We start from the raw sequence: 27,661 nt of genomic DNA, 5'->3' as shown, positions 1-27,661 counted from the left end.
ATTTTAAAACAATCATTTTCAAAAGTGTATGCACGCACATCTATACATATACAGAGAACATAAATAATTCATATAGAGAGAAGATGTACTGAAACAACAACTGAAGGCTTCTTTATTATACAGAGTTGGTCTCCAAAATTTTATATAGAGCTGCTCTCCAAAAGTTCTAAGTTACTTTTGGAGCATATTTACAATAAAAAAACAAGGCAGCTTAAAGAGGTTCTTCTTTTAAACAATATATACATAGTTGGAGCTTCTGGAGCTACACATCAGAATATTTTTTTCCCCTCAGATATATCCATAAGATGTCTGATAGTGTACTTGTATTTTGTTTGCTGGTGTTGTATATATTTATATGTCTTGATCTGGGCAGTATATTGTGTAGAACTGGAAACATCAGCAATTGTTTCCAAGTTATCAATTCCTTCCTGACAATGAAACAAGAGCATTAGATAAAATTTTGTATGTTTTGAAAATAATTATATAAATATGAGAATAATTATTGCATCATAATGTTAGATACCTCAGTGGTGTGTTTCATTAATTCAAGTGCACTACAGTGAATGAACTTTTCTGCGTTCTCTCCGAAAATTGCTACAGGCAACACTCCAGAAGTATCTTCACATTCAACCAGAACAAAACACCTATAACATAAAGCAACCAATCATATAAGCTTTTTATATACTTTATGAATGAAGCAATCTTAGATGAAATCTTAGGGAAAATGCATAAGAAGCATTGAGAAAATATTAGTAAATAAAATTATATTTTCTTAACATATTGAAGTTTGTGTCGGGAGGAAGAGAAAAAGAAACTACATGAAGGCATCATTATTTCTTGTGAATTTTTTTCTTAAAAGAAAAGAAGTGTCATAAATGGTGGATACCTGGGTATTGCTTTGCCATCTTTGTTGTTGCAGTGGTCTTTCTCTACAGGTTCGTTGAACTCTTTCTGTGTAGATTTGTGACATTTATCACAAGCCATATACCAAAAATTTTGATTTAAGTTCCTCACGCAAAATTTTCCTTGAATCCAAAACCTATCTTTCTACAAGGCAAACACAATTATTTATATAATCTTGGATATGGTAATGAAGTGAGAAGTTATACAAACATATTAGATGTATTATTTACATGTTCTACAAGATTTTTAACAGTATTGATTGGTGTAAGTGCATCACTTGTAGGTATAGTCAAGTTTGATGAAGCTGGAAGGTCTCTAGAAACAAAGTGCTCTAAGTACATGTTATTTTCATCACGCCTGCATTAATGCAGTTTTATTCTTATTCTAACAAGGATATAACAAGGCTTTGAAATCATTTAACTAATTGACTCTTATTGAAGATGGTTACCAGGTACGTAGTGCAATTGCTTGTGGTAGTTCTGGATCAATTAGGAGGCGACTTGCAGGTTTTGTACTGAGTGATGTGTCTATAAAGATTCACAGAAAGAGTGTTAGTTTTAGTAATTTAAATATGAAGTAGGAAATTAACTTGTATTTTAACTTACTCATATATGAAACAACTTTAAGGTTTTTGGCTGCTAGAACAGGTCTTGCTCCAATTCTGCTTGCAATAATAGCACATTCATTCTCAAACAGTTCATCCCACACAGTCAGCAGTATTTGTGATTTACAATAAGTATGTATATGTTGTAAAGTAAGGCATTGACCAATATAAAAATTAAATGTGAAAAACAAGAAACCTAGGGAGCATTACTTACTCTTCATTCAGTAGAGTCGATTCTCGAACACAACTCACACCACATGATGTCGGGATATATTTTTGTGGTTGTATATCGATGACTAAAGCCAGAATATCTGTATAAATATATTAATAAAACAAATCTTATAATATGAATATTAATAGTATTTATATAAATCTAGTATGACTAAAGGATCAATGAATTTTTTTTTACCAACTTCCATTGTGAGAGTTTTATATTGCTCCAAAGCATTGAATGGCACAAAAGAGAAGTTATAAAGTTCATGTGGTGTATTTATTATTTCTTCATCTCCAACTTCCTTAACAGTAGTGTGCTCGTTGATGATCCACTGATACTTATTATCAACTATCCGATGTTGTTGTGGAATAAAATTGACTAAAGCATTTGAGATGTTGTAAGTCTTAAACATAATGATTAACTTTTCATATTTTTGTATATTTTCCTCGAAGATTGTAGCTTGTATCCTTGTTCCCTGTAAAGTTCAATTATAATAAATTTATACACTAAATTCATTATGATTCATAATAATAAATAAAATAGTCAAATCTACATAACATACACATTGTTAGTGGAAGTGTAACATGTAATGAATAAAAAGAAACAATAAGCAGAAAGAAGTTTTTTTATCAGAAGTGTAGTATCTTTGAGGGGAGGACTTATGGTTGCTTGATTAAATTATGTGAGGAGCATGTTTTATGTAATAATGTACCATTTTTTATGTTTATATATTACAAGAAATTTGCTTGAATTAAAATGCAGTTGGAAACTTGAAGCACTTTATTTGATTACTTAAAATAGCCTGAAGTCATGCTACTTAAATATTCTAACAGATCTTAGTAAAATTATGTAGAAAGTTGTTCAATGTGAGTAAGGAAAGTCATAAAGACAAATGACACTATGGAAATAATACTTTGAAACACAATTACTTTAAATAGACTACACAGAATGTAGGTGTGATATTGAAAATAACCCTGTAGTTATTATCCCAAAAAATCTTAGTGACTTAGAGCAAAAATAACTAAATGGTTGTTGAAGCTTTTATAATATATATGTACTATATGATATACTTGTTTCTTGTATATACTTTATGGTATCTTTATTAAAGAATCACCATAAATAGAAGATATGTTAAAATAGACATATATATATATCATTACTTGTATATTTATAGAATTAAGGATTAATTTATAAATAAAAGAAAAATACCTCCTTGTCAACAAGCAGAAGGTGTTGAAATATGGAGGAATTATGGAGAGGATTTCTGGGAGGATGGTTCTCAGCTACTAATACCTTGCAGATCCAATTTTTACTTTGAGGAAATATTTCTTTTATGCTTTTGACTTGCCTCTCCATCTTCCAGATCTACTCAAAGCATAGACATTGAAAATATTTCCTAAGAATAATATAGAGAAGGAAAATATAGTAAGCATATATTAAGAATCAATCAATATAATAATATTATACTGTGGAATAATAATTATTATTATAATAATAATATTAGCTCATGATTTGAATTTTATTGTGAATTGCTTAATTGCAGTAAATCATGATAGACAATATTTTTTGTTAGGTTGAAATCACATATATCATGAATGCTCGGGCGAATGAGTATTTTGATTGAATACGATGTTTTTGCTCTGCATAGAGCAACGTAAAGTTGACCATGACAGAATACAGGCTCCGGAAGGTATAATCCAACATGCTCTAAACTTTGACCTTGAGCTTTATTTATTGTCATAGCAAAACTTAAGCGAATTGGAAATTGAGTTCTTTTAAAAGGGAACAAGTTTTGTTGATTTTCAATTGGTGTAAATGGAATTTTTGGTAAGAAGACTCTTTTTCCATAATATTGTCCACTAACTATCTCCGTGTCAACTAAATTTGAGCTGAAACGGCGACACAATAGCTGTGTTCCATTACACAACCCTTCTGAAGGATTAATATTTCTTAGCAATGTGATTGGATAATTTGGTTTTAGAAGAAGTTGATGAGGGGGAAACCCAATTGGTGTGTAGCTATGTAAAAAATCTTCTTCAAATTTTTGTTCACTAGAGTCTATGTTTTCATCGTAGCTATAGTACGTAGTTACGTCGCCTGGGAATTGTTGTATCAATAAATTATTTATATGATCAACATATTCATTCTTTGGTGTCAATATTGCTCGATGGATCATCATATGTGTATTGCTTGCACATTCATCTAAATTTGGGAAGATATTATTTATTAAATTTTTTAATGATAAAGTATCATCTTCATATGGAATAATCATTGATGCAGGAATTTTAATCTTTTCATCATTATTTGTTGGTTCTTCACCATTGCCGACACGAAGTAAAAACTTACACAATTTTGGATCTAATCATGCTCGCATATTTTCTGTTAATTGAATTTTGTGAAGTAAAGGCCATAAATATGATTTCACTAAAGTTGCATCAATAGTTTCCTCTCTTCTGGCTTTTTGAACAACAGGTAATACTTGTCGGAAATCTCCACCAATCACAACAACTTTACCACCAAATGGTTGAGCAGAATCATTTATATCTTTTAACATTAAGTCCAAAGCTTCTATTGATTGATGATGAGACATTGGAGCTTCATCCCATATTATCAATTTTACGCGTTGTAGTAATTTGGCTAATCCAGATTATTTGCTAACTGTGCATATAGTATCCTTTTCGCAAGTGAGAGGAATTTTAAATCTTGAGTGTGCAGTGCGACCACCAGGTAATAAAATTGCAGCCACTCCAGAGTATGTTGTCGCCAGAGCAATCATGCCTCACGATCTCACTGTAGCAAGAATAGCTCTATATAAATAATTTTTCCCTGTTCCCCCAGGTCCATTTATGAAAAGGTAGCAGATTCTTCAACAAATAGGTTTTGAACAATTATATCATATGCCTCTCTTTGTTTGACATTCAAAGTTTCTGGTAATAATAAATCCTCTTTAGATATTAATATATTTAATTCTTCGCGTATTTATTTTAGTTTCATATCTTCTTCATTGGATGTGACTGTATAATCGACCAAATGATAATCATTGATATCACTTCCCATTGTTTGAAGCACTGAATGAATATGGTGGAGTACTTGTGACCTTATATGAGATAAAGGTGAATGTGATGTAGAGTAATCTTCCGACATTGGTTTTTCAAATAGTTCCCATAACTTTTTAGGATTAGTAGGTCTGCAATAAATTAAAATAGTAGCAAACAATCGTCGTAGAGTACAAGGCATTTGGTAAAGACTGGCTTCTTCTAAGCATTGTTCTATGGCATTATCCGACTCCAATAATCCATGTAACATAGCTGACTCGCGAAATGTTGTTGAAAGTTTTAAGATCATCAAAAGAATTTGCTCCTCTTATATGATTTAACAATAATCTTAAATAATATCGTTCACCTTCAGTTGGATATGCAGACACTACTCTTCCAATGACAACTCCTTTCTTTCGTGGTGTCCAAATTTTTTGTTGTTGATTCCAAATTTTTTTTTTCAAGGAACTCTTTATACAAAAGTGTTCGTGCGGCTTCATTGTAGCTGTTCATTCTGAAGAATTCAGTTAGCATAGATCGTGGGAACACAACAGATTGTACTATATGCGAAAGTTTTGTTGATGTGTTAAATGTAACGAGTTGTTTATCTTCGAGATGTAATTGAAGTGAATAAACAGCTGGGTAACTTTCATTTAATGTGAAACCATATATTCTCCACATAACTTATGGAGCCGAAATCCATCTTGCTGATTGGAAATTATCAATTTCATTAATCATATTCTCATCATTTGAAGATGTAATATTGAAAGCCACACGATCGTGTCCCTTGTAAATATACTTATACAAGTATTTCACAGCTTTTATAGTAGAACATATTTCTACATTCATATGGCAGTCAAATTTTGCAAGTAAAAATGGATTGTATGGAACAACCCAACGATTATCTAAAGTAGTGCCTCTTACTTGAATGTGTTTACCATCATCACATCGTTTATATCTAGGATATGCATTTTGTGCTTGTGTTGTGATGGAGCAGAAAGATTTAGGATAGTGATTTCTACAGATTCCTTCTTTCTTCATGCAAGCATTCTTTGGGTTTAAAGAACCACAAGGACCATGTATCATATGTTTAACTACCATTGTATATAAATAAGAGTTATGGGTTTCATGTGGTATTTCTGCTGACACAATTTTATCGAAATTTTCAGGTCCATAAATTTTTGAGTTGGGTTTTAAAATGATCAATAAATGTGCATGCGGAAGTCCTCTTTTCTGGAATTCAATAACATAGACGTATGCTGCTACTTCTCCAAAAAAATTTCTAATAAATAAATCCTTTTTTAACTCCTCTAACTTCGCCCTAAATATACGAACAACTAAGTCTGGTCTATTTTGAACCTCATCATTAGAGCCTAATTCTTGCTTGATTTCATACCAATTAGGATTACATGTCATTGTGAGAAATATATCTGGTTTTCCAAATCATTGAACTAATGTCATTGCATCCATATATCTTTTTCTCATGTCTCTAGGTCCTCCAATAAACGATGAAGGTAGAATAATCCTATGACCAACTTTACATCCTCGATTTTAACCATCCTCAATACTATCAATGATTCCTTGATATAATTCAGCTCGAATCTCTTTTTGCTTATGACGGAAATAATCTAGTCTAGATGTCTCCAGCTTAACATACATATTAACAACATATTGTTGTAGCAACCTTCCTGCTTGCAATAAAATTGATTCCTCCGATGGCCTAATTTGTAACTTGTAGCAATAATATTCTCGACAAGAAACGTTAGTTGTACATACTGAAAGACAAAGAGAAAGTATTATATTGGAGATATCATTTAAAATATAACTAATTCATATCTTTTATGTATCTTGTGCTTTTTTCTGGAGAAGTTCTATAGGAAGTTCTATGTGGTCTAAATCAAATAATTTAGTGTTGGTGGCATATGGTGTATAAGTATTTTTGCAAGCTCATTTAATTCCACAATGCCAACCACTTTCTCCATGGGGAAATAATAAAGGATATTGCAAAGGGTCATAACAGCTGAAATAATATTCAACATTGTGTGAATATCCTGAATGGCTTTGAACAATAATATCTCGATTTTTATGCTCACCAGAGGAATGGTCATCGGTCCACATTGCCGCAACTTGAGAAATTGAAAGAGCATTGTAAACTCGTTGATCTATGTGAGTGTTTAATCGAATGAGGATTTTACAGTTATCTAAATCAGACAATTCTCTTAGATTTCTAAAGAAGCGACAGTAAGGGTTGAATGATAATATCTCAATTAATTTTGTCAATATATACGATTTCATTTTTGATGAATTACACATTCGATGTTGGAGTTCATGTTCTGTGTCGTAAAAATAAAGTTGCAAATAGGAAGGGTGATTATCTGATGGCAACAATTCATTTATGAAATGATACACTTGCCCTTGAATTCAAAATGTATATATTCCTTTATTTCTCTTGCATAACTCTTTATCATATTTAACACCGAAGGATGTAAATGCAAAAGTGTTATTATATGTTCGAATATATTTTCAAAATTCTGCTGACTCATCAGAATCAGATTTGAAAAGAGCATGAAGTTGACGTGGAACAAGGTTTGACACTAATGATATATCACCATTAGAGCAGCAAAATCCTTTAGTTTCAGTATGAAATATTTTTGCATGACAGTGTATGCAAGGTGATTCCATTGGTAAAAAAATGTTGCCTAAAAGGAATATTTGTTAATGTAGATGTGGCAGATTTCTTCTTGAGCAAAACATGTGGTTGTCTTCCACATTCAATAGAGTTGGTCATCGAGGCGGTGGAAGAAGATCCTAAAATGAATTTGTAGATTTTAGTGTAGAGTTCTTTGAAATGTTTTCAAAACCAAAATATTGACTAACCGATTTCAAAAGTGTTGGTAGAGTTGATGCAAATGCCTCCATCCATAGGCATCACAACCTTGTTCCTTTTAATGTATATCTCCCTTCTTCTCTTTTTTATATCATCTTTTTTTTTTTGTGGAGATAAATTTGAATACCAATTTTTTCTTTTCAAACGAGAAGCCATTTGTTTCGTAGTGGCCCCAGTGAAAGTAAGAACTACAAATTGAACAAAATACTGGCCCTGCTCATTTAATGGTGTATTTAAGTAAGTGGTGTAGCAAGGCATCGACAATGCATAAATGATATTAAATTTTATTTGTTTGGAATTTGATGGAAGACATGAATAGACTGCTGACACATTTACTGGACAGTGATTTAGTGATGCCAAAACTAATAGTTAAAATATTGTTAACTTCACTGTTATTGGGGATACTAAGTCAACAATAAAATAGCATCATTTTTCTAAGGACATGTAAAATTCTTTTTCTTGTAGTATATATGCCAAAATTAACAATATAATTTATTAAGTTAAAAAAGAGAAGAATTGAATACATTACCTACTGAAGACCTTTCTGGGCAAGAAAATAAAGTTGTATGTCCCGGTTGTTCAGGATTAATGCTGGTGTAATAAAAGAATAAAAATTAACATTATTTTAATATTAAACAATCTAAACATAATACTTATGGAGCAATCTAAAATAGAAGAAAGATGTGAAGAAAACATAAACATAGGCAGATGCAAGAATAAACATACACATTTTTACAAACACCTCATATGCATATAAGTTATATGGTGGAGAAGCAAGTTGAAAAGAAAACATAAACATATCCATAGTTAGAGAGAAGCATAAAATGCACATGCAAGAATAAGCACAGGCACATTTTTACAAACACCTTATATGCATAGAAGTTATATGGTCGAGAAGTAAGATAAATGGTTGAAGGTTATATATCATTATAGGTTATATATCATTATAAAACAAGTGAAAGCCATACTAATCACAAGCCAAATGTCACATCAATACTTCTCCACATTCACTGGAGCACTGGATTTCAGAAGGTAGAAAACAACGTCAAAGAAGAATACCCATCACAGTGAATTTCCATAGCTCTTTTAATTCGAAAAAAGGATCGCACAAATTGAAATAAGGAAAATTTCTTCAAGACCCGTGATCATGCTTGATACACCCCAAATCCCGAAACGCAAAAGCAAGAAGTAAAAAAAGAAAAATGGTATCTTAAAGCCAAACTCCCCAAATAAACATTTTAATCAGACCTAATCTTCATTACCAAACCGACTAATAACACTATAACCAACTCTCAATTCAGTAAATTACTCCCAATACCCACAAGTGAAACCCTAAACCTCACCGAAATTCAAACTCAAACAGAGCACCAAAATCAAAATCACTTTCCACAGTTCAAGCAAAGAGGGAGGAAAACAAACAAAAAAAAAACAAAGTAAAACCACACAACAAGCCAAATAAAACAGCCAAAAACTCTATACAAATATATACATAAATTCCAAATTCCAAATTTGTTTTGATGCCAACTTATATATATATATATATATAAAGATCATGATTATAGGAATTTTTCAAAGGAAAATAATTTTATAAATTAATTAGTATATAAATGTAAAAGTTGGATTGTAAACATATTTAGTACTGATGGAGTAGTCTAACATAAAAGCAAGATACAAATAAAACTCAACATAGAGAGAGAAACACAAAGAGATGGGATGAGGGAGGAATACATACACATTTCTGCAAGCATTTTACATGCACAGGAACTAACGCTAAATTATTTGCTAAATTTGGGATCATGAAATAAAATAGAAAACCTTTTGATTTGTGTTTGTATGGAGCTTCAGTGTTCTCCTAGCTCAGCAAGTTAATTTTTTGTGCAGATATTTATTGAATATCAATTACCACCGCCCTAAAAGTTACCGACTTAAATTTATAAAATGATAACTAAATTGTTTTTTCATCTTCTAGAATAGTATACCACATGAAAGAGAAACAGTAGTCAACGTATGAATCACAAATTTTTTTAGATAATGATAAAAATGATGAGGTGGCAAGAGAAAGAGATATAAGGAGCAACAAATTAAGCTGAAGAAAAAAATACTCCAAAAAATAATTTTTTTTTTTACGTTAAAAATGGTTTTATAAATGGTTATTATGCCAAAATGGTTTTATAAATTTAGAAGTTAAATAGTAAACATAATACTTATGGAGTAATCTAAAATAGAAGAAAGATGTGAAGAAAACATAAACATAGGCAGAGTCAAAGTCAAAGTCAGAGAGAAACATATGTACATATATATTGAGAACTAAAAAAGATGGTGCAGACGTTATTATGCCAAAATGGTTTTATAAATTTAGAAGTTAAATAGTAAACATAATACTTATGGAGTAATCTAAAATAGAAGAAAGATGTGAAGAAAACATAAACATAGGCAGATGCAAGAATAAACATACACATTTTTACAAACACCTCATATGCATATAAGTTATATGGTGGAGAAGCAAGTTGTAAAGAAAACATAAACATATCCATAGTTAGAGAGAAGCATAAAATGTGGATGCAAGAATAAGCACATGCACATTTTTAAATTGAAATAAGGAAAATTTCTTCAAGACCCGTGATCATGCTTGATACACCCCAAATCCCGAAACGCAAAAGCAAGAAGTAAAAAAAGGAAAATGGTATCTTAAAGCCAAACTCCCCAAATAAACATTTTAACCAGACCTAATATTCATTACCAAACCGGCTAATAACACCATAACCAACTCTCAATTCAGTAAATTACTCCCAATACCCACAAGTAAAACCCTAAACCTCACCGAAATTCAAACTCAAACAGAGCACCAAAATCAAAATCACTTTCCACAGTTCAAGCAAAGAGGGAGGAAAACAAAAACAAAAAAACAACAAAGTAAAACCACACAACAAGCCAAATAAAATAGTCGAAAAAAAACTCTACTTACGCGCATTGATCATAGAGGTCAGCTAACTCTCTGGTGCGGAGGCGCCATCCCTTTCTGGAGCACTCCGGTTTCAATTCCTTACACTCATAATTGTAGTAGACCTTGGGAGTCGGCCACAAAGACAAGGCAGTCAACATCGAAGCTCGTACAACTCTCACTCAAGTCTCTAGAAAAATAAAAAACAAAACAAAACCCCCTTACATAAAACCCTAGAAATCCAGCACCACCATCAGAGAGCTCCTTAAAGAGCAGAAACCAGAATACGATCTTTGCAACCTGATCTGTACTACTGCACAAAGCTAGAGAGAGAGAGAAATAAAAGGGAAAAATGGTGTAAACAAAATGTCTGGATGGGTAACGTGAGGAGAGAGAAAGAATATGAGCTGAGGAAAAGTTTGTAAAAAGGTAAAAAATTCACAACACTCCAAAACAAAAAAAGAGTAAAGTTACTTAAATAGACATACGTAATTAAAAAAAGTATGCAATTTCGTTATATGAAAGAAAGTAAATATAAGATTGTACACAGGTAAAAGTGGGAAGAAAAAATGAACAAAGAGCTGCTTTTTTTTTTTTGAGATCCTGACAGGAGAATGGGTGATGATGTACTGAAACAAGGATGGACAAAACACTTTCAAAAAAAAAAATTAGACAAGTCCAAAAAAAAAACGCTCAAACTACCTAAATAACCTTATTTAAATGAAGAATTACATATTTTTTTGATTAAACAACAAAAGTAATATATAAAATAATTAAGGGGTGAAAATGGAAAAAAAGATGAACCAAGAGCTGCTTATGCGCTCTTGTACTAATAGTATAAATATATATAGAGAGAGACCGAGTGAATACAGGCCCATCCCCACTATCAGAAATTAAAAATATTTTTGACAAATCCACCTCTTGAACATGGCAAAGCATTCTTTGGGTTTGACTAGTGGAGCTATATGACCTCCTCCCTACTCCAAAAGAATGCATTATAAATTAACTAAATAATAATAATAATAATAATAATAATAATAATCTTGCCTTGATAGTAGTGAACGTAAATAATGTTGGTATTAAATAATGAAAAAGTCATGAAGATTAGTACGAGTCAGCCGAGGAGTCGAGTGACGTGCCAGCGCTACTAATTGAGCGCCAACACTACTAATTGAGTGCCAGCACGTAGCTGTCATTATATATATATATAGATATATTAAATAATACACACAATGAATAGAGATTACCCCTCGTAGCCTATTAAGTGTCATTAAATCTTTTCGTAAAATCAACAATCTTCCTATCCTTATGAAAGCTCACACCTTAGCCTTCCAAACCGATTCTCTAACACATAAAGATGTGTGTGGGCATGTAGGATTTACATGTGGATTTTATGTCATTTAGATATACTCAGCACATGAGATCTAGAGAGATTTTAGAAGTGAGAGACTATATAAATTTCTAGAATTTCAGGTTTAGAAAATTCTATCGATTCTTTTCTTAGAGAGGGTCTGATGACAACTAAAAAATATCACTTCTTTTAGGTTTATACAGATAATTAACTAATTTAATTAATATTTATTTTATTTAAATAAAATTGATCAGTTATAATCTATTTTAATGATTTAATTTAAATCATATTTAAAAAGAATAATTAAATTAATTAAATAAACAAATTAATTTGAAATTCAAAATTAAAATCCTAGGATAGGATATTCCCACATGCCCCACTCTTTGTGGCACATTGAGTGGGGTGAGCCACATGTGAGGTTATCCATGATTTTCTCATTTGTTTGTTTAATTAATATTTAAGATAATATATTTATCCCAAAATAAATATCAATTAATTCAAAATTAACCTTATCTTAAATATATCAGTTTTAAATAAATAAATAAATATATTATTATAAATATCTTATAATAAGATAATAATTAAACTCTCCCAAATATTAATCAAAATACGATTAATATTTATTTTAACATAAAGTTTTTCAAAATATAAACTATATAGTTAAATAAATAATCAATTGTACATAATTATCACATAATTATTTTTTTGCCCCGGAAAATTAATTCCTTTGAAATTTAGTTCTTCTCTCTATAAATCTTCCTTGTGACATCCTTACCCATGACAGTATAGGATAATGGCGACCTGGAAACTATGGACCTATAATACAAAGCTCCAATAAACCAGATTATTAATAAAACTCCTTAATTCAATCATCTTATTTATTAATTCAATGATTACTCAACTATAAATATGGAATTACACTCTAAGTATTTATATAATTATATTTACAGAGTTTTCTCTTGTAGTCCATTGATATAATCAATAAATGTAGTTTTGTCCTCCATTTATTGGTTCGTTAATTAGAGCTAGTCAAAATTACCGTTTTACCCTTCTAATTACGTCTTGTTCCTTAAGTACCATTAATTCACTAGCGAATAATTAACATAGTTCAAAAAATCTACGAAATATTGGACCAATGGGAGGAAGGTACCGACCTTCAGGTGCTCATCACTCCAAGCACCGTAGCCGTCTTGGAAGGGAGTGCAACTCCGTTCTCCTGCCAATGCAAGTCAGACAATGAGACCATCAGCTCCCATCTCGATATTGTGACTCAGCAGGATCTTGTTCACCTTCCCCTGAGTCGTTATCCGTGGCACTATGTGCTCAGCCTCGAAAAACGCGTTAGGTTCAACAACAACCTCTCTCTCCACCACAGGACCAAAGTGAGGGATGAGAGAGTCAGAGGCAATCTGCTTGTCTTTATTTTTGTCTTGGGCAGATGAGCTCCCAAGTTTCTTCTTGGGAGGTGCCATGATTCAGATCGCCTGAAGACAAAGCGACCTAATTAGTAGGCGACCTAAGATGGTCTATATGGTTGTAGAGGTACGGAAGAAAAGGTTTAATTGGCTTACTTTCGAAATTTGAAAGTTTATGCGAGCTAAACTTTGCCCTAGCCTCAACGCGTGGTCCCACGTGGTATCTTAGGCCACGCGCCTTGATTTCTTAAAATCTCCAGATACTTCGAGATCCATGTGGCAGAACCGTCAGACCCACTACTTTTACTTTTGAAAGTGGTTTAATGCAAAACCACCTAAGGAATCATAACCTCTAAGCTACCTAGGATAAAACCTAAAACCCCTTTGGTTTCTACACCCCAAACATGTATTCGAACCGATTTTCCATTAGGGTTTTCCCAGAATAACCCATAAAATTGCCCAAATTTATGAGTCTTATTTCTAAACAAGTTTGGTTTCATTCATGTAGCCTAAATCGAATCCTATTTCTTATTTGCACTCAGATATAGCCTAAACTATACTGAACAATGAGCATTTTTCAAAGTAAAAAACTCACTAGAAAATAAAGAATAAATTTTTTTTTTCAAACCAGGTGATGAAATACTTACAAAATATATGTTCGTTCAGAGAAGATGTCGATATGTCCACAGGAAGCTCCTTGAAAGCTTTTGAAGGTCTGAGAGGCGATGAAGGTTTTTGGGGATTCTAGAGAAGAAAGGAAAGCTTGGGCATTTGAAAAGGGAAATTTTTTTAATACAAAGGTAGTGAAGTGTTAGGACTGATCACCCTATTTATACGTAAACTACAGAAATTAATCTGGGCCATTCGATTGGATTAGTTCGAGATCCAAGGGCCAAGATTAAATGACCCATATGGCGGAAAAAAGTTGACAGTATAGTTGTTTCAATCCTCGAAACCTGAACTGACGCCAATTGTAGGAAGCCACGTGTCCAGTACTTGAGTAGTGGGCAGACACAATTTTATATGGCAGAAGTCTAAAAGCCCTACTGTGCATGTCAGAAGGTGACGAAAACAAGCACGAGCATGAGCTTGGGGGGGGGGGGGGGGAATGTTGTACCCTAAAATTAGCACGAGTTCAATTACTCAGCTCAGATACAGCTGGCAGATAAATATTCTAAAAAGAGCCAAGTAGAATATCTGGCTATTAATGATGTGAGTAGCTCAAGATCTAATCCAGTTCGTACACAGTATACAAGTTATCATCTAACCTACACTTAAGGTAACAATCGAGTTCGATACTCATGATGGTTAGATATTACTTTGGGCGCTCTAAAGTTACTACGAGCTCGGAGTCAGGTAGTTGTTAAACACGAGCTCGGGTGAGATATTAAACTCGTGAGAACCTAGACATAACGCATACTAAAGGATCACAGGAGATTCAGAGATTCTTTATACGTTCATTAATGTCGAAGCTGTATCATATGTCTGTCATTTATTAACCGAGATAGCAGGAGTATATTTATGATGTTATTAAATCACATCCCAATGAAAATGGGAACAATTTGTATTAATTATAGGCTTATTAGGATTTCCCCCCGAACTATTACCAATCCAAATCGTGCCCCCTGAATTTTTCAACTTCTTAAAAATTCTCCCTGAATTATTCACATTACTGAAATGTGGGACTTTCGTCCAATTTTGTTAACGGAATGGTGATGTGGCAGTTTGGTGGCTGATGTGGTATTGCCATGTCAATGCCTAGTTTATACTATAAAGAATAAATATGATTTTTGGCCCCTGAACTAATACCATTACCAAATTGTGCTCCCTGAATTTTAAAAATTTAAAATTAAATAATCTTTTGAATATTAAAAAAAAGGAAAAAAAACTATTAAATTTTTTTAAAAAATTGATGGTGATAAAAAATTGGCTTGGGAGTTAGGCATGCATCAGAATGAGTTCAAAGTTGGTTGGGTAGCGACATTGTCGACAAACTGGGCTCATGTGGGTCCCTGGCGACATTCAGCTTTGGTGTCGCCTATGTCGCCTTAAGTTTTTATTTTGTATGATTTAATTTAATTTAAATAAATTTTTAGTTTAATGCCTTTTATATTTTCTTTTTATTATTCAAAATATTGTTTAAATTTTAAATTTTAGAATTCGAGGGACATAATTTGGTAACGGTAAAAGTTTGGGGGGGGGGGGTAAAATCCTATCTATTTTTTAAATTATACACGTGGCAATCCACATCAGCACTCCAGTGTCGACATATCACCATTTTGTTAGAAAAATTGGATGGAAGTCCCACATTTCAGTAACGTGAATAGTTCAGGGGGAATTTTTAACAAATCAAAAAATTCAGGGGGTACGATTTGGTAGTGGTAATAGTTCGGGGGAAAAAAATCCTAATAAGCCTGAATTATATACCTCGTTTAATTACGCGATTTATTTACACAGTTACCCAAACCTATCCATGGAATTCCCCTATAAATACTAGGAATATTGGACAGGAAAAGGGAGACTTTTGCATTACCAAAACTCTGCAGAAATAGAGAGAGAAACAATAATAATATTGACTCATGGACTAGGTGAATTTTAACCACTGAACCACGTAAAAGTTATGTGCTTTTGAGTGAATGCTTACTATTTCATTGTGGTTTATAATCTAGCACTAATCTACCCATTTAATTTCTTAATACATTGTTGGTGAAAAACAACGTTAATAATGCATATTTAATTTTGATATTATAAGTTAAAAAATATTATTTATATTTTTTATTTTAATAATTTTTTTAATTTTTTAATTATGTAAAAGTACTAGGGGTGACATTTGTCGCCGCTAATATTATATTATTAGGGGTGACTTTTTATTATTCACTACTAGAAATATAGGCTTTTACTTCAGTTTTTATACTAAGCAGACAAAAAAAATGAAGTAAAAGCCTTTTTAAACTCTTTTACTTCGCTTTTGAATTTGACGCTTCAAAAAAAAATTACATACTACTTCGCTTTTTTAAAAAAGCGAAGTTAAAAATTCAATTGAAAGAGGGCCATGTTTGGTTGGACAGGCTCGTGACTTCTGTTTAGAGAGAATAAAGATGTGAAAAAAGGGCCAAGCCAAACACGTCCCTTGTGCACCTTTTACTTCAGTTTTTAGGTAAAAACCGAAGTAGAAAGTTTTCCACTTTGCTTTTTACCTAAAAACTGAAGTAGAAGGTGCACCACCCAGCCACATATTAACCCTTCTACTTGTTTTTACCTAACAACCAAAGTAGAAGGGTTAATATAACCCTCTTCCCCCTCCCGAACGTTCACATTCCCATATACCCTCTCTCTCTCTCCTCTGTAGAAAAAACCCCAAAACCTCCATTAACAACTGTGAGCCAACACCATTTTCATTTTTCAAACCCTTTTTTATGTTTTTTCATTATTTCTTACCACTTTCCTTGATTATAAACCGAAATATAGCCCCAAAATATATATATTTTTTTAGAGAAAAAAAATACATTTGGTCGTGGATATTATTTCTCATGGTTTCTTGGTGTTTCTTGTCAGATTTTGACCGGATTTTTGTCATTGCAAGGTGTTTTTGAGCTTCAAAACAGGTATGGATTACTAAAACATTGTTTTGATGATAATTTTTTATTTTTCTATGTTTTTTTTTATTTTTTTTATATTATTCCGAATTTTATAATTAAAATTATTAATATTTTGTTATTACAATCAATGATTTCAAACAAGGTTAAAAATAAACAGAAATGGATTATAGATGAGCATCATAAAACATTTAGTCGATGGTTGAAAAATACTATTCTAGCAGGGTTGGGAGAAGAAAACCATGGAGTGTCGACAGAGTTAAAACGCATATCATTTGGAGCAAGTGTTCATGCAATAAAGCACCATGCTTACATTGTTGGAGGAAAAAGATTTCACACAAAGTCAAGAGATGATGCTCGAATGGTTAAAAATAGTGGAGTAAGCATTATTGCAGAAGCAATGCATTTCGCTAGTGCAAAAGACAATAATCCAGTAGCTGGTACTATGACATATTATGGGGTTGTTGAAGAAATATGGGAGCTTGATTATTCCTTATTTCAAATTCCCCTTCTCAAGTGTTCTTGGGTGGACAAAAATGTTGGGGTTAGAATTGATGAACTTGGATTGACTTTGGTTGATTTAAGTAAGAAAGGTCACAAGAATGATCATTTCATCATGGCTACCAAAGAAAAACAAGTGTTTTACATAACTGATCCTGCTGATGATAAATGGTCAGTTGTTTTACGAACCCCGGAGAGGTAATTTATAGAAGATGAAAATGAAGAAGAAAATGGTGATTTGTTCCATGATAATTTTATTGTTGGACAACCAATACATGAGCAAGTTGAGCAAATCCATGATTTCAATGAAGATGATGATGATGGGGAATACATTAGAAATGATATTAGAGACGGAATATGGGTAGATTGTGAATCAACTAAGAAAAGAAAAAGGAAAAGAAAATGTGTCAAGTGAGTAATGTATTCATTTTATGTTAAATATGTATTTATTTATGTCATAATTGTAACGTTAATTCTTGTTTATGTGCAGATGACAAATTCTGAAGAGGAGAACACACCAAATAGGCGAGGCCCAACAAAGAAGAACAATATAAATAATCAAAAAGCTAAGGGAATAAAAAGAAATATTACGTTTAATGATAAGGGTCAACCTATAGGGAAAGTATATGGCGTGATGCAATCATACCTTGGAATTAAAACTAGGAGAACAGTCTCTCTCAATTATAAGGATTGGAGACAAGTTCCACGAGAATTGAAGAATAGAATATGGGAGGATGTATATGTAAGAAAATATTTTAATTATTTTAATATATTGATCATTTTCATGAATTACTTTGCATTTCATTAATCATTTTCTTTCTATTTCAGGGTGGCTTTAACATTCCAGAAAATTGGAAACCAGAATTAATTAAATGTGCGGGAAGAATGATGAGAGATTTTAAGACCAGCATCACTAGTGACTACATCTACCCTTTGGCAAAAGAGGGTATGATAGATGAACTCAAATTCCTTCCGAAGAAATATCCAGAACTTGACCTAGAAGATTGGAGGACCTTTGTTAGCCACCTTTTATCTCATGAGTTTATGGTACTATTACGTATATCTATTATGTATATGATTTATTAGTTTTGTAAGTATTAATAATTGCTTAAAAACTTACCATTACTTATTTTATGTAGGCTTTGCAGGAAGCACAACGTGAGAGAGCTCTCAAATATACTTCGAGGCATCGTACATCTCGTAGAGGGCTTGCCAATGTTAGAGAGGACTTGGTAAGTAATTCACATCACTATTTTACAACTGTCAACCTGTTTTGAAGAATATTGCACTCACCAACTTTAATTAATTGTTGTATGTTGTAGAAAAATGAACTAGGTGTGGCAGATGTACAACGGTACCAAGTTTGGATAAGAGCACGAGAAAAGAAGAAGGTTCTTGTCACAGATTTGGACAAACAAATTGAACCAAGAATTGTAAGTGGTTTCAAGCAAGTATTTTACAGTAATGTAGGAATGATAAAGTTCTTATAAGTTACTAATATAAGCGATCACTGGTGTGTCTGACAAAATGAGCTGAAAGAAAAAGTTAGTAGTGGAGAAATCAGGCGGAATGACATATTAACAGGGACACCTGAGCACCCAGGCCGTGTTAGAGCACTTGGGTATGATATTATTTTTTATTTGTTGCATTTAACTTCATTCTACAATATTTTAGTTTTTAAATAATTGGGTTGATTATTGTAGGTCATTTGCGAATATTTCGTCCGTCTTTGGAAGAAAATCAAAAATAGCAAAAGAAATGGCTGATGTTGTTAGTAAGAAAGATGCAGAAATTGCGAGGCTCAGAGCAGAACTTAAAGCTTTAGAGGAGGAAAGAGCTAAACAAGTAGGTTGGATAGATGATATGGATGAACACGACAACGATGACGAGCAAAATGATGAAGAATATCACACACCGTACATGCAAGATGACGTGCCTCCACAATTTACAACTAATGTGTTACTTTGTTCAGATAATATTCATAATGTGGTGGCAGAGGGTGTTATCATTGATGGGGTGGGTCCACTGACTATTCATGGTGTTCAACTGATAGACGAATACGCGAGGGTGCGAGTCACCAAAATGTTACAAGAGGATGCTGAAATCCCATGTTCTGTTGGGAAGATACGCTATGTTTGAGATACCTATAACGTATTCATTCATTGGCCAAAAGAATTAATTATGATTGATCAAGTATAAAATAATTCTTTATTTTGTTACCTATTAAAATATTTGTTGGTCCATTATTTTAATATTATTTTTACTTGATGTTGCATAGGGTCCTCTAAAAAAGAAACCTCCTATGTCAACAAGCTCATCCAAGGATAAGACGAACCGTAATTCTCTGACTAGCCCACTTCTATCATCAGCTGGATCTCATGTCAATCCAGAAAACACTCTGATAGAAGGCCAACCATTTCCCGATCACATCATGAATCGCATCCATGTTAGCCTTCAGTTTATGGTGAGAGAATTTTGCAGAGTTAAGGGAATAAACACAGTAGTCTCAATTCCACCGGACCCATCATTCATGAATCGTGAGTCAATCTTTATAATTTCAAAGGATGTAGAACTAGTAGCTACTTTGCATATGATTGGAGGCTCAGCAATGATATTCAGACTAAGGTATCCCTTCAACTAATTCCTTGGAATGATATGAAATTTAGAATGGTTATGAGTAATGCTCTGTGATCTGTTGCAAATTTTCATAGTAAATTGAATGTTTACAGGTTTGGATAGTCCTATTTATAGAGGAAACTCTGCCGAAATTTTTCAAAAATATTTAACACTTACGAAAATTTTGCAGATGCATTTGGGAGTCCCTATTTCCAAATCTGCATGTCTTTTACAAGTTTTTTTGACACTGAGCATCTTAGCATTAATAATGTTAACGATGTAGAATGATCAACCATTGACTTGGAAAATTGGTTGATGACCATGAATAGAGTTGGTCAACTATACTTTATACCTTGGAACATACGGTAAGAAATACTATAAACTTTTCTTATTTGATTATTCATATATTAAAAATTTAATTATTTTATTTAACACGCTTATTATTTTAGAGAACATTGGATGTTGGTCATTGCTATGCCAAAAGGAAAAATCGTGTTCTTGGATCCACTGAAAGCACACAAACGTCCTGAAGAAATTGATTCAATGATAATGAGGTAAGTTTTAAAATTTTAAAAATATTTCTTAATACGCAACAAATATTACATGTTACTATATTTTAATAACTTTTGTTATTTTTCTTTTTAAATAGTGCATATTATAAGGCTTCTTCCAATCAATGAATTAATCGACAATGCTACAAAGATATTCAATGTTTCATGTCTAAGACAACCACAAAGTCATGAATGTGGTTTTTATGTGTTGAAGTACATTAGAGATCTTGTACGTGCATCAAATGCAATAGAAACCTTAAAAGAAAAAGTAAGTTCATTTTTTATAACTTATTTTGGTATCGATATAATTTATAAAATAATAAATGTTGTTATTACTTAATTTATATTTATTAATTTTACAGTTTGATGGGAAGAAGCAATATTATGAGATTGCATACCTATTGCCAATCCAACACGAATGGTTAGGTCGATTGATGACATACATTTATCAGTAAGCCTATTTTGTTTATGAATTCGTTTAGTTCTAAGTTTAGTTTTATGTAAATGTATTAATGTTAAGGCTAGTTATCTTACTTAAGTACTCGTGTTTTATATGCTTATGTATGACATTTCTAATTAATGAAAGTTATCATATTTTCATTTAAAAAAATTCATAACCAATTCCAATTGTAAAAATATATATAACTATAAATTCATATAATTAGATCGATTAAAAAAAATTAGGAAAAAAAAATATATGTATATAAAATTAGACTATTTAAAAAAAATTAGGCCAAAATATATATAAATAGAATTTGGCCATTTAAAAATAATCAGAAATAATTATTAAAAAAAAAGGGGCCGGGGGGGGGGGGGGGGGCTTTCTACTTTGATTTTTAGGTAAAAACCGAAGTGGAAAGTGTATTTTTTACTTTGGTTTTTAGTAAGGAGGCGTAGCCCACTTTCTACTTCGGTTATTATGTAAAAACCGAAATAGAAAGTCTATTTTCACTTCGGTTTTTAACTACTTTTTATTTCGCTCCGAACTACTGCAGTTGCGAATTTTAGCGAAAACCGAAGTAAAACTAGCTTAAAAACCGAAGTAAAAGCCATTTTTTCTTGTTGTGATTAGAGGCAAAATATGATTCGAGAATCACGATTATTAGGGGCGACAATGTTTTCGCTAATACTAATTATTAGGGGCGACTTTTTGTTGCCGCTAATAACCTACATTAGTGTCGAAATATTAGCGGCGACATGTCGCCGCTAATGACTATGAGCAGCGACTTTGGGTATTATTAGTGGCGACATCCGTCGCCCCTAAAGACCATTTTTGTTGTAGTGATCACACCCTAATATTATTAAATAAAAAGAACTAAGATATAATAAAAAATAAATAAAAACAAAACCAAATGAAAATGGTTGTATATATAGGTGTAATGTAGAGCTGTAAATACGGGCCGAAGTTTCTAGCATAACACGAAACTGACACGAGCATAACACGACACGAAAAAATATAGGCTTAGGCCAGGCACAACACGAATTGAAAATTGCACGGCACGACATGGGCCTGAGCACGGCACAACACGACACGATAATAAAACTTGATATTTTGACATTAATAATGATAATAAATTTTTATTTGTCAATTATCTATAAATTAAAATTATAATAAAAGTTTATTAGTTTTCTCAATGTTTATAATTTTATAATTATATTAATTTATTTTAAGATTTGTGAGTTAATTTTTTTAGCATTTATTAATAGGTATTAAAATTTTAATAATTATCTTTGATATAATTTTTTGTAAAATATTATTGAAAAATATATAAAAATATCTCAAACTATAATTTAAACAAAAATATATATATATATTTGGATTGATGTTGATTTCATTGACTCTTAAAGAGAATGTGGATAGTTCAATTCCTCATCTCACATTTTTTAATGATTTATAGCGGTATGTGTTTACAAGTGGTTCCATTTTTTTTTTAGCTCAAAACTCGTACACTTCAATTCGATCGGTGTCCAAGTTTTGAAAAATTCATAAACTCGTACCAAACTTAATAATATAATTAAAAAAATTCCCATTCCCCACTCATTTAAACTACCGTAACAAACAACCCCTACGTGGTTTAGAGAGGTTCTTGAGAAATCCACCTCTTGAACATGGCAAAACATTCTTTGGGATTGAACTCTGGAGCTGTATGACCTCCTCCCTGTTCCAAAAGAAAACATTATAACCATCATCTCTGTATCCATTTTCTAATACCGTATGCCCCACATACATACTAAACGTACGTATATACTTATATATCTAACCTTAATAGTAGTGAATGTGAATAGACCCTTTGAATATTCTGTCACGTATCTGCATGCCCACAAAAGCCAATGTTAAAGTAAGCATTTTTTAGGACTTACTTTTTTTATGTGAAGAGAAACACAGGTCTTAATAATTAGTTTACCCTGCAACTTGATCATCAACCAACCAAGGTCTCCATCTACTGACGATGGAAAGATTCATTGATTTGATCCATGCTAGGGTTCCAACGTAGGGGACCACCATGTCATGATCACCACTGCATTAACATACATACCCCACATTTTCAATCTCCAAAATTTAATTTCAGAGGGACAATTAGGGAGACATAAAAATGAGAGTGAGGTCTAATCACCTGTATATGAGAGCTCTATAACCTCTTGAGTTGAGTAGCTTATGATAACTAACAACACTATCGACATCTTCTGTGTAAGGTAACGACCTATTGCATCTTATCCATATCTTTATCGTTTCCTGGTTCATTTCAACAAATCAAAACGAAAGAAATGATTGATCCTTACATCATATATTTTAAAGGCCCTAATTATTTATTATTTTTCTGTTTAATATATATGCATAGCTATGTAATATATAATCTCTTACTTTTTTAATATGGAGAGCCTCTTGAACAGTCTTGTCATTTGCCCAATAATAGACCAGTAGATTCTCATAATTCTGAAACCATATTTGCTTATTAGGAGCAACTAACAAGATATTTGAATGAAAAAATGGAGTGGAAGAGAGCTGAAGAGTTTACCCAACATCCAAATTTAGAACTTTCAGGTGGTGGTGGTAATTTCTTGATATTCAGGCTTAGTTGAATCAAATTTGGTTTGAATGGCGTTTCTAAGAGTGATCTTTGGCTACGCAATTTATCATTATGAAAAAAAGCTGATGGGCATTTGGACTCCAAGATATGTGCGAGACATATATTTTCAATGCACTACAAAATGGCCAAATGGTTATCCTATGTACGAAAGATTTGAGCAAAATCTAAATGTACATATATATTAGGATTTAAAATGAAGAAAAATTCTTCTCACCATTGAGAAAGCATCAAGATCCTTTGAGCAAAGTGTATCGCTTTCGTGTTGTCCTATGTACTGTCCTTTGCAAGTCTTCTTCGCTGACTGAGAATCAATATCAATCAATCAACTTAGATTTCAGGATGCAAGTTATATCTTTTTTATTTTTTTTTAAAAAAGTTACTTTTTTAGTTACTAATATACTTTTAGTTACAATCTATTTTTATACAATGATGAATAACACATTTACTTATAATAAATTAAGATTTTATAACTAATGTTTTTAGCCACATATATTTTAGTGATAACATAGACTTTGATAATGTCTTTTAGTCACAAATTTTGTTATAAATATTGTCGCAAGATTTTTTATAGTGTTAATCTTTTGAATACTTTTATTGGTCATGAAACCATTATAATACAAAAATCTTTAGTCTAACCTCGTACAGTTCATCCGATATAAGACCCATTCGGTGAGCAAATTTAACCTTGGAGTTGTCATCAAGTGTTGAATCCGTCGATGGGTTCCCAAGCAAATAACCCTGGAGATTGTGAAGTTGTTCAAGATAACTATGATTTCAATCCCAAGAAAAAAAAATTGTTTGTAGAAAAAGTACCTTGAAGTTAATTTTTGGTATGGTGTTGGTTTCAACACCTGCAAAATATACCAAGTTTGATAATTTGCTTCAAATTGATTTATTATTATTATTATTATTATACTTTTTAAATCAATTCTGATTTACTAAGCTCTGGCTTTTGTAATTTTATATGTCATTACTTTTGGCTATTTCTTCAGCAATGATAGGGATGACCATGCCAGAAAATGAGTCGCCGCCTAAATAGTATGGATTTGTGCTGAACTCAGGGTGAGAAAGTAACCACTGCATACCAAACAGAACCATAATGCAACAAAGCTAAGGTTTGCAGGTAACATTAAAATGATCTGGTCAATATGTATTTTTCATTTGGTTTTTTAGTAACTTGAAATGTATGAATATGACCAAATTCTTATTTACCTTTCTAATAAAAGTATGACATCTTTTAGCATAGACTAAATCACTAGTTTGGGACCCTTCAAGGCTCTTTGAGTATGAGAATCCAGTGCCAACAGGTCCATCTAGAAAGATTATATTGGCAACCTATAGATTAAGAACAATTGTGACACAAAATTAAGAATATAAGAAATTAGAAAAACTATATATATATATATACTAGGTAGCACGTGTGCTTAGTTTCAAAATTGTAACTATTGTTTATAATTTTAATAAAAAATAGTTCACTATTTAAAAAATATATATAATAGTTCTATAGTATATATAAATATTTATATCAATAATCCATACATATGACATCTAAACACAACATTGACATAGATATATATATTTACATGGCTACATGACATATATATAAAATACAATAATATTTAAAAAGAAATTAATAATAGAAATAAAATAAGAATAGAAGAAGTCATAATGTAGATAGTAGTATACATGCATCAATTACTTTTAGTTTCTAATGTATCTCGCAATGTCTTTTGTTGGGTTTGATGAAGAAAAAGAACTCCAATCACTTGATAAAAAATAAACTATCACACAAATTTATAAGATAAAAGATGATTTGTATGCATTTATTATTTTTACATAAATATGATTTAATTATTTAAATTATCATAAAATATTTTTAAAATATCATATTTTAATTAATTAATTTATTTATTTTTGTTTAAGTTTATGTTTGTTCTAATTTTTGAATTTGGCAGTGGTAACAAAATATTATATAATATATGTTTAATATAATATAATATTAAGTTTAAGTTTAATTAAATTTTATTTAAGTTATAAAATATATGGTTTTATAATTTTTAAATAATTATTAATGTAAAATATCTAAAAAATATCTTATTTTAATTTATTTATTTAAGTTAAGTCATATTTACATTCTAATATTAAATATATTAATATTATGTTAAATATAAGAATATTCCGTTAAAATTAACGAAAAACAATAATTTTTTTTTAAAACAAATAATTTAGATTATCTACACACTTTTTATACAGAAGTAATATGATAAATATGCCAACCTTTGTCCACGAGTATGATTCAATTCTAATGTTGGTAAGCGTCCATTGTACTCAGCTATGTAAAACTTAAAAGGGCCTACACATATGAAAAAAAAAAAATCATCCGAAGTTATTATTCAAACCAAAAATTTTAGACTTATTTTTGGGTTATGTGATGTAAGCTGATTTCTTGCTACAACCGAGGGATCATCTTAATATTACTAGTTATTTGAAAAAGGAATAAATAATATTTTTCATGGATCGAGGGACTAAAAACAATGCCTCATGAGACAGTGGTGCATTGTGATAATATATTAGTTAAATGACTCAAATTCCATGAGACAAGATCTACTGAAAGAACCTATCTCAAAGGCAAGTCCACAAAGACTAGAGCAACCCGGGCCTCCAGTCAACCAGAGCATAAGAGGAGCATCTCTAGGAGTCCCTTCAGATTCAATGAAGTAATAAAAAAAATGAACTTCTTCTTTTTCATCTACTGTAATATACCTGCAAACAAATCATGAATAAAAGAAAATCATAAAGGTATAAAACTTGTATAGTACATCAACTTTGCAAGAACTAAAGTAGTGAAGTACTACCAACTAGCCAACTTAATGCTCCAATCATAATTGTCAAGTAATTGTAGAAATTTTTGTCCTTGGATTTGGCAACTGAAACTTACCCTGTTTGAAGTTTGAAGGGGAGGGAGCCAGAAAATCCTGGGAGGGATTTGACAATATTAGAGGAAGGACGCACTGGATTTGAGAAAAGCATCAACAAAAAAAGAATCACATGGAGCTTCAACATTTTGGCCCAACCGTAACTATTCAAAGTTAGATCTTTCTTTTCTTTTTCTTTATTTTCTTCTGGAGATGAGAACACATTGTTTTATTCAATAATAATCAATTTGTCAATTAATAATTGCAACGATGTCATTTCATTGCTTTATTCAATGTCATATCATAGGAAATTTCCGAAAAAGAGTCCCATCAGTATTCTTTTTGAGGACCCTATCAATTTTTTTTTATAAAATAATAATTGGAGATGAAATAATAATTTAAAGTAAAAAATATAATAAAATCAAAATAAAACTGTGATTTGAGATGGACTCGTATCCCTGTTATATTCAATTTGTAATTCAATAATAATAATTTAAGATGAGAACACATTTTTACACGTTGGGTTGGAGTAGATACTGTGAAATGACTGTATAATTAGTAAAACTAATTAATTACGAAAATCTATATTTTCAAAACAATAAAATATTAAGAAAATCTACTGTATGTCGTTTTGAATTAAAGTTTGTAGTGTAATTTAGGTTTGAGACAGAGTTGTCTTAATGAAAGGACAACCAACCAATTCCATTGTCGTTCAATTACAGGACTTGCTAATTTAGTAATATTAGAATTATTTTGTTTAGTGATAAAAATATTCCTATTTTAATTATTTTATTTATACTTTTTAAAATATTTAAAATTTGAGTAATTTAGAAAGAAATTTATGATACAAATTCAAAATAAACAATATAATTATTTTAGATAATTTAAATTATTTTTTTATAAATAAAAATTATCATTTAATTTATATTAGACTAATATAATAAGAGTAATTGGCGAAAATAACCTCTTTTTTAAGTTATTATGTACTCTTGCCTAGTTTTTATATTATTTTGCAAAATAACATCGATCTAAAATTTAGATTA

At 31.4% G+C, this 27,661-nt stretch overlaps 1 protein-coding gene and 1 pseudogene across 1 annotated transcript; both read right to left on the bottom strand.

Moving 5' to 3' along the window:
* Positions 1–269: 269 nt before the first annotated feature.
* On the bottom strand, positions 270–4,311 carry LOC133778166 (replication protein A 70 kDa DNA-binding subunit D-like). The gene is made up of 9 exons (XM_062218031.1): positions 4,147–4,311; positions 1,917–2,196; positions 1,722–1,818; positions 1,509–1,564; positions 1,352–1,430; positions 1,134–1,260; positions 887–951; positions 524–644; positions 270–428 (listed from the first exon to the last, which is right to left on the bottom strand). Exons 1-9 carry the CDS (start codon positions 4,309–4,311, stop codon positions 270–272), a joined length of 1,149 nt encoding a protein of 382 aa, XP_062074015.1.
* An 18,144-nt stretch (positions 4,312–22,455) lies between these two features.
* Positions 22,456–26,828, bottom strand: LOC133807403 (serine carboxypeptidase-like 2; annotated as a pseudogene).
* Between the last annotated feature and the right edge of the window lie 833 nt (positions 26,829–27,661).

The sequence above is a fragment of the Humulus lupulus genome, chromosome 1 (assembly GCF_963169125.1).
Source record: "Humulus lupulus chromosome 1, drHumLupu1.1, whole genome shotgun sequence".
NCBI classification, from domain to species: domain Eukaryota; kingdom Viridiplantae; phylum Streptophyta; class Magnoliopsida; order Rosales; family Cannabaceae; genus Humulus; species Humulus lupulus.
Note: the sequence above shows the minus strand (reverse complement) of the source record. Positions and strands in the feature narration are given on the sequence as shown.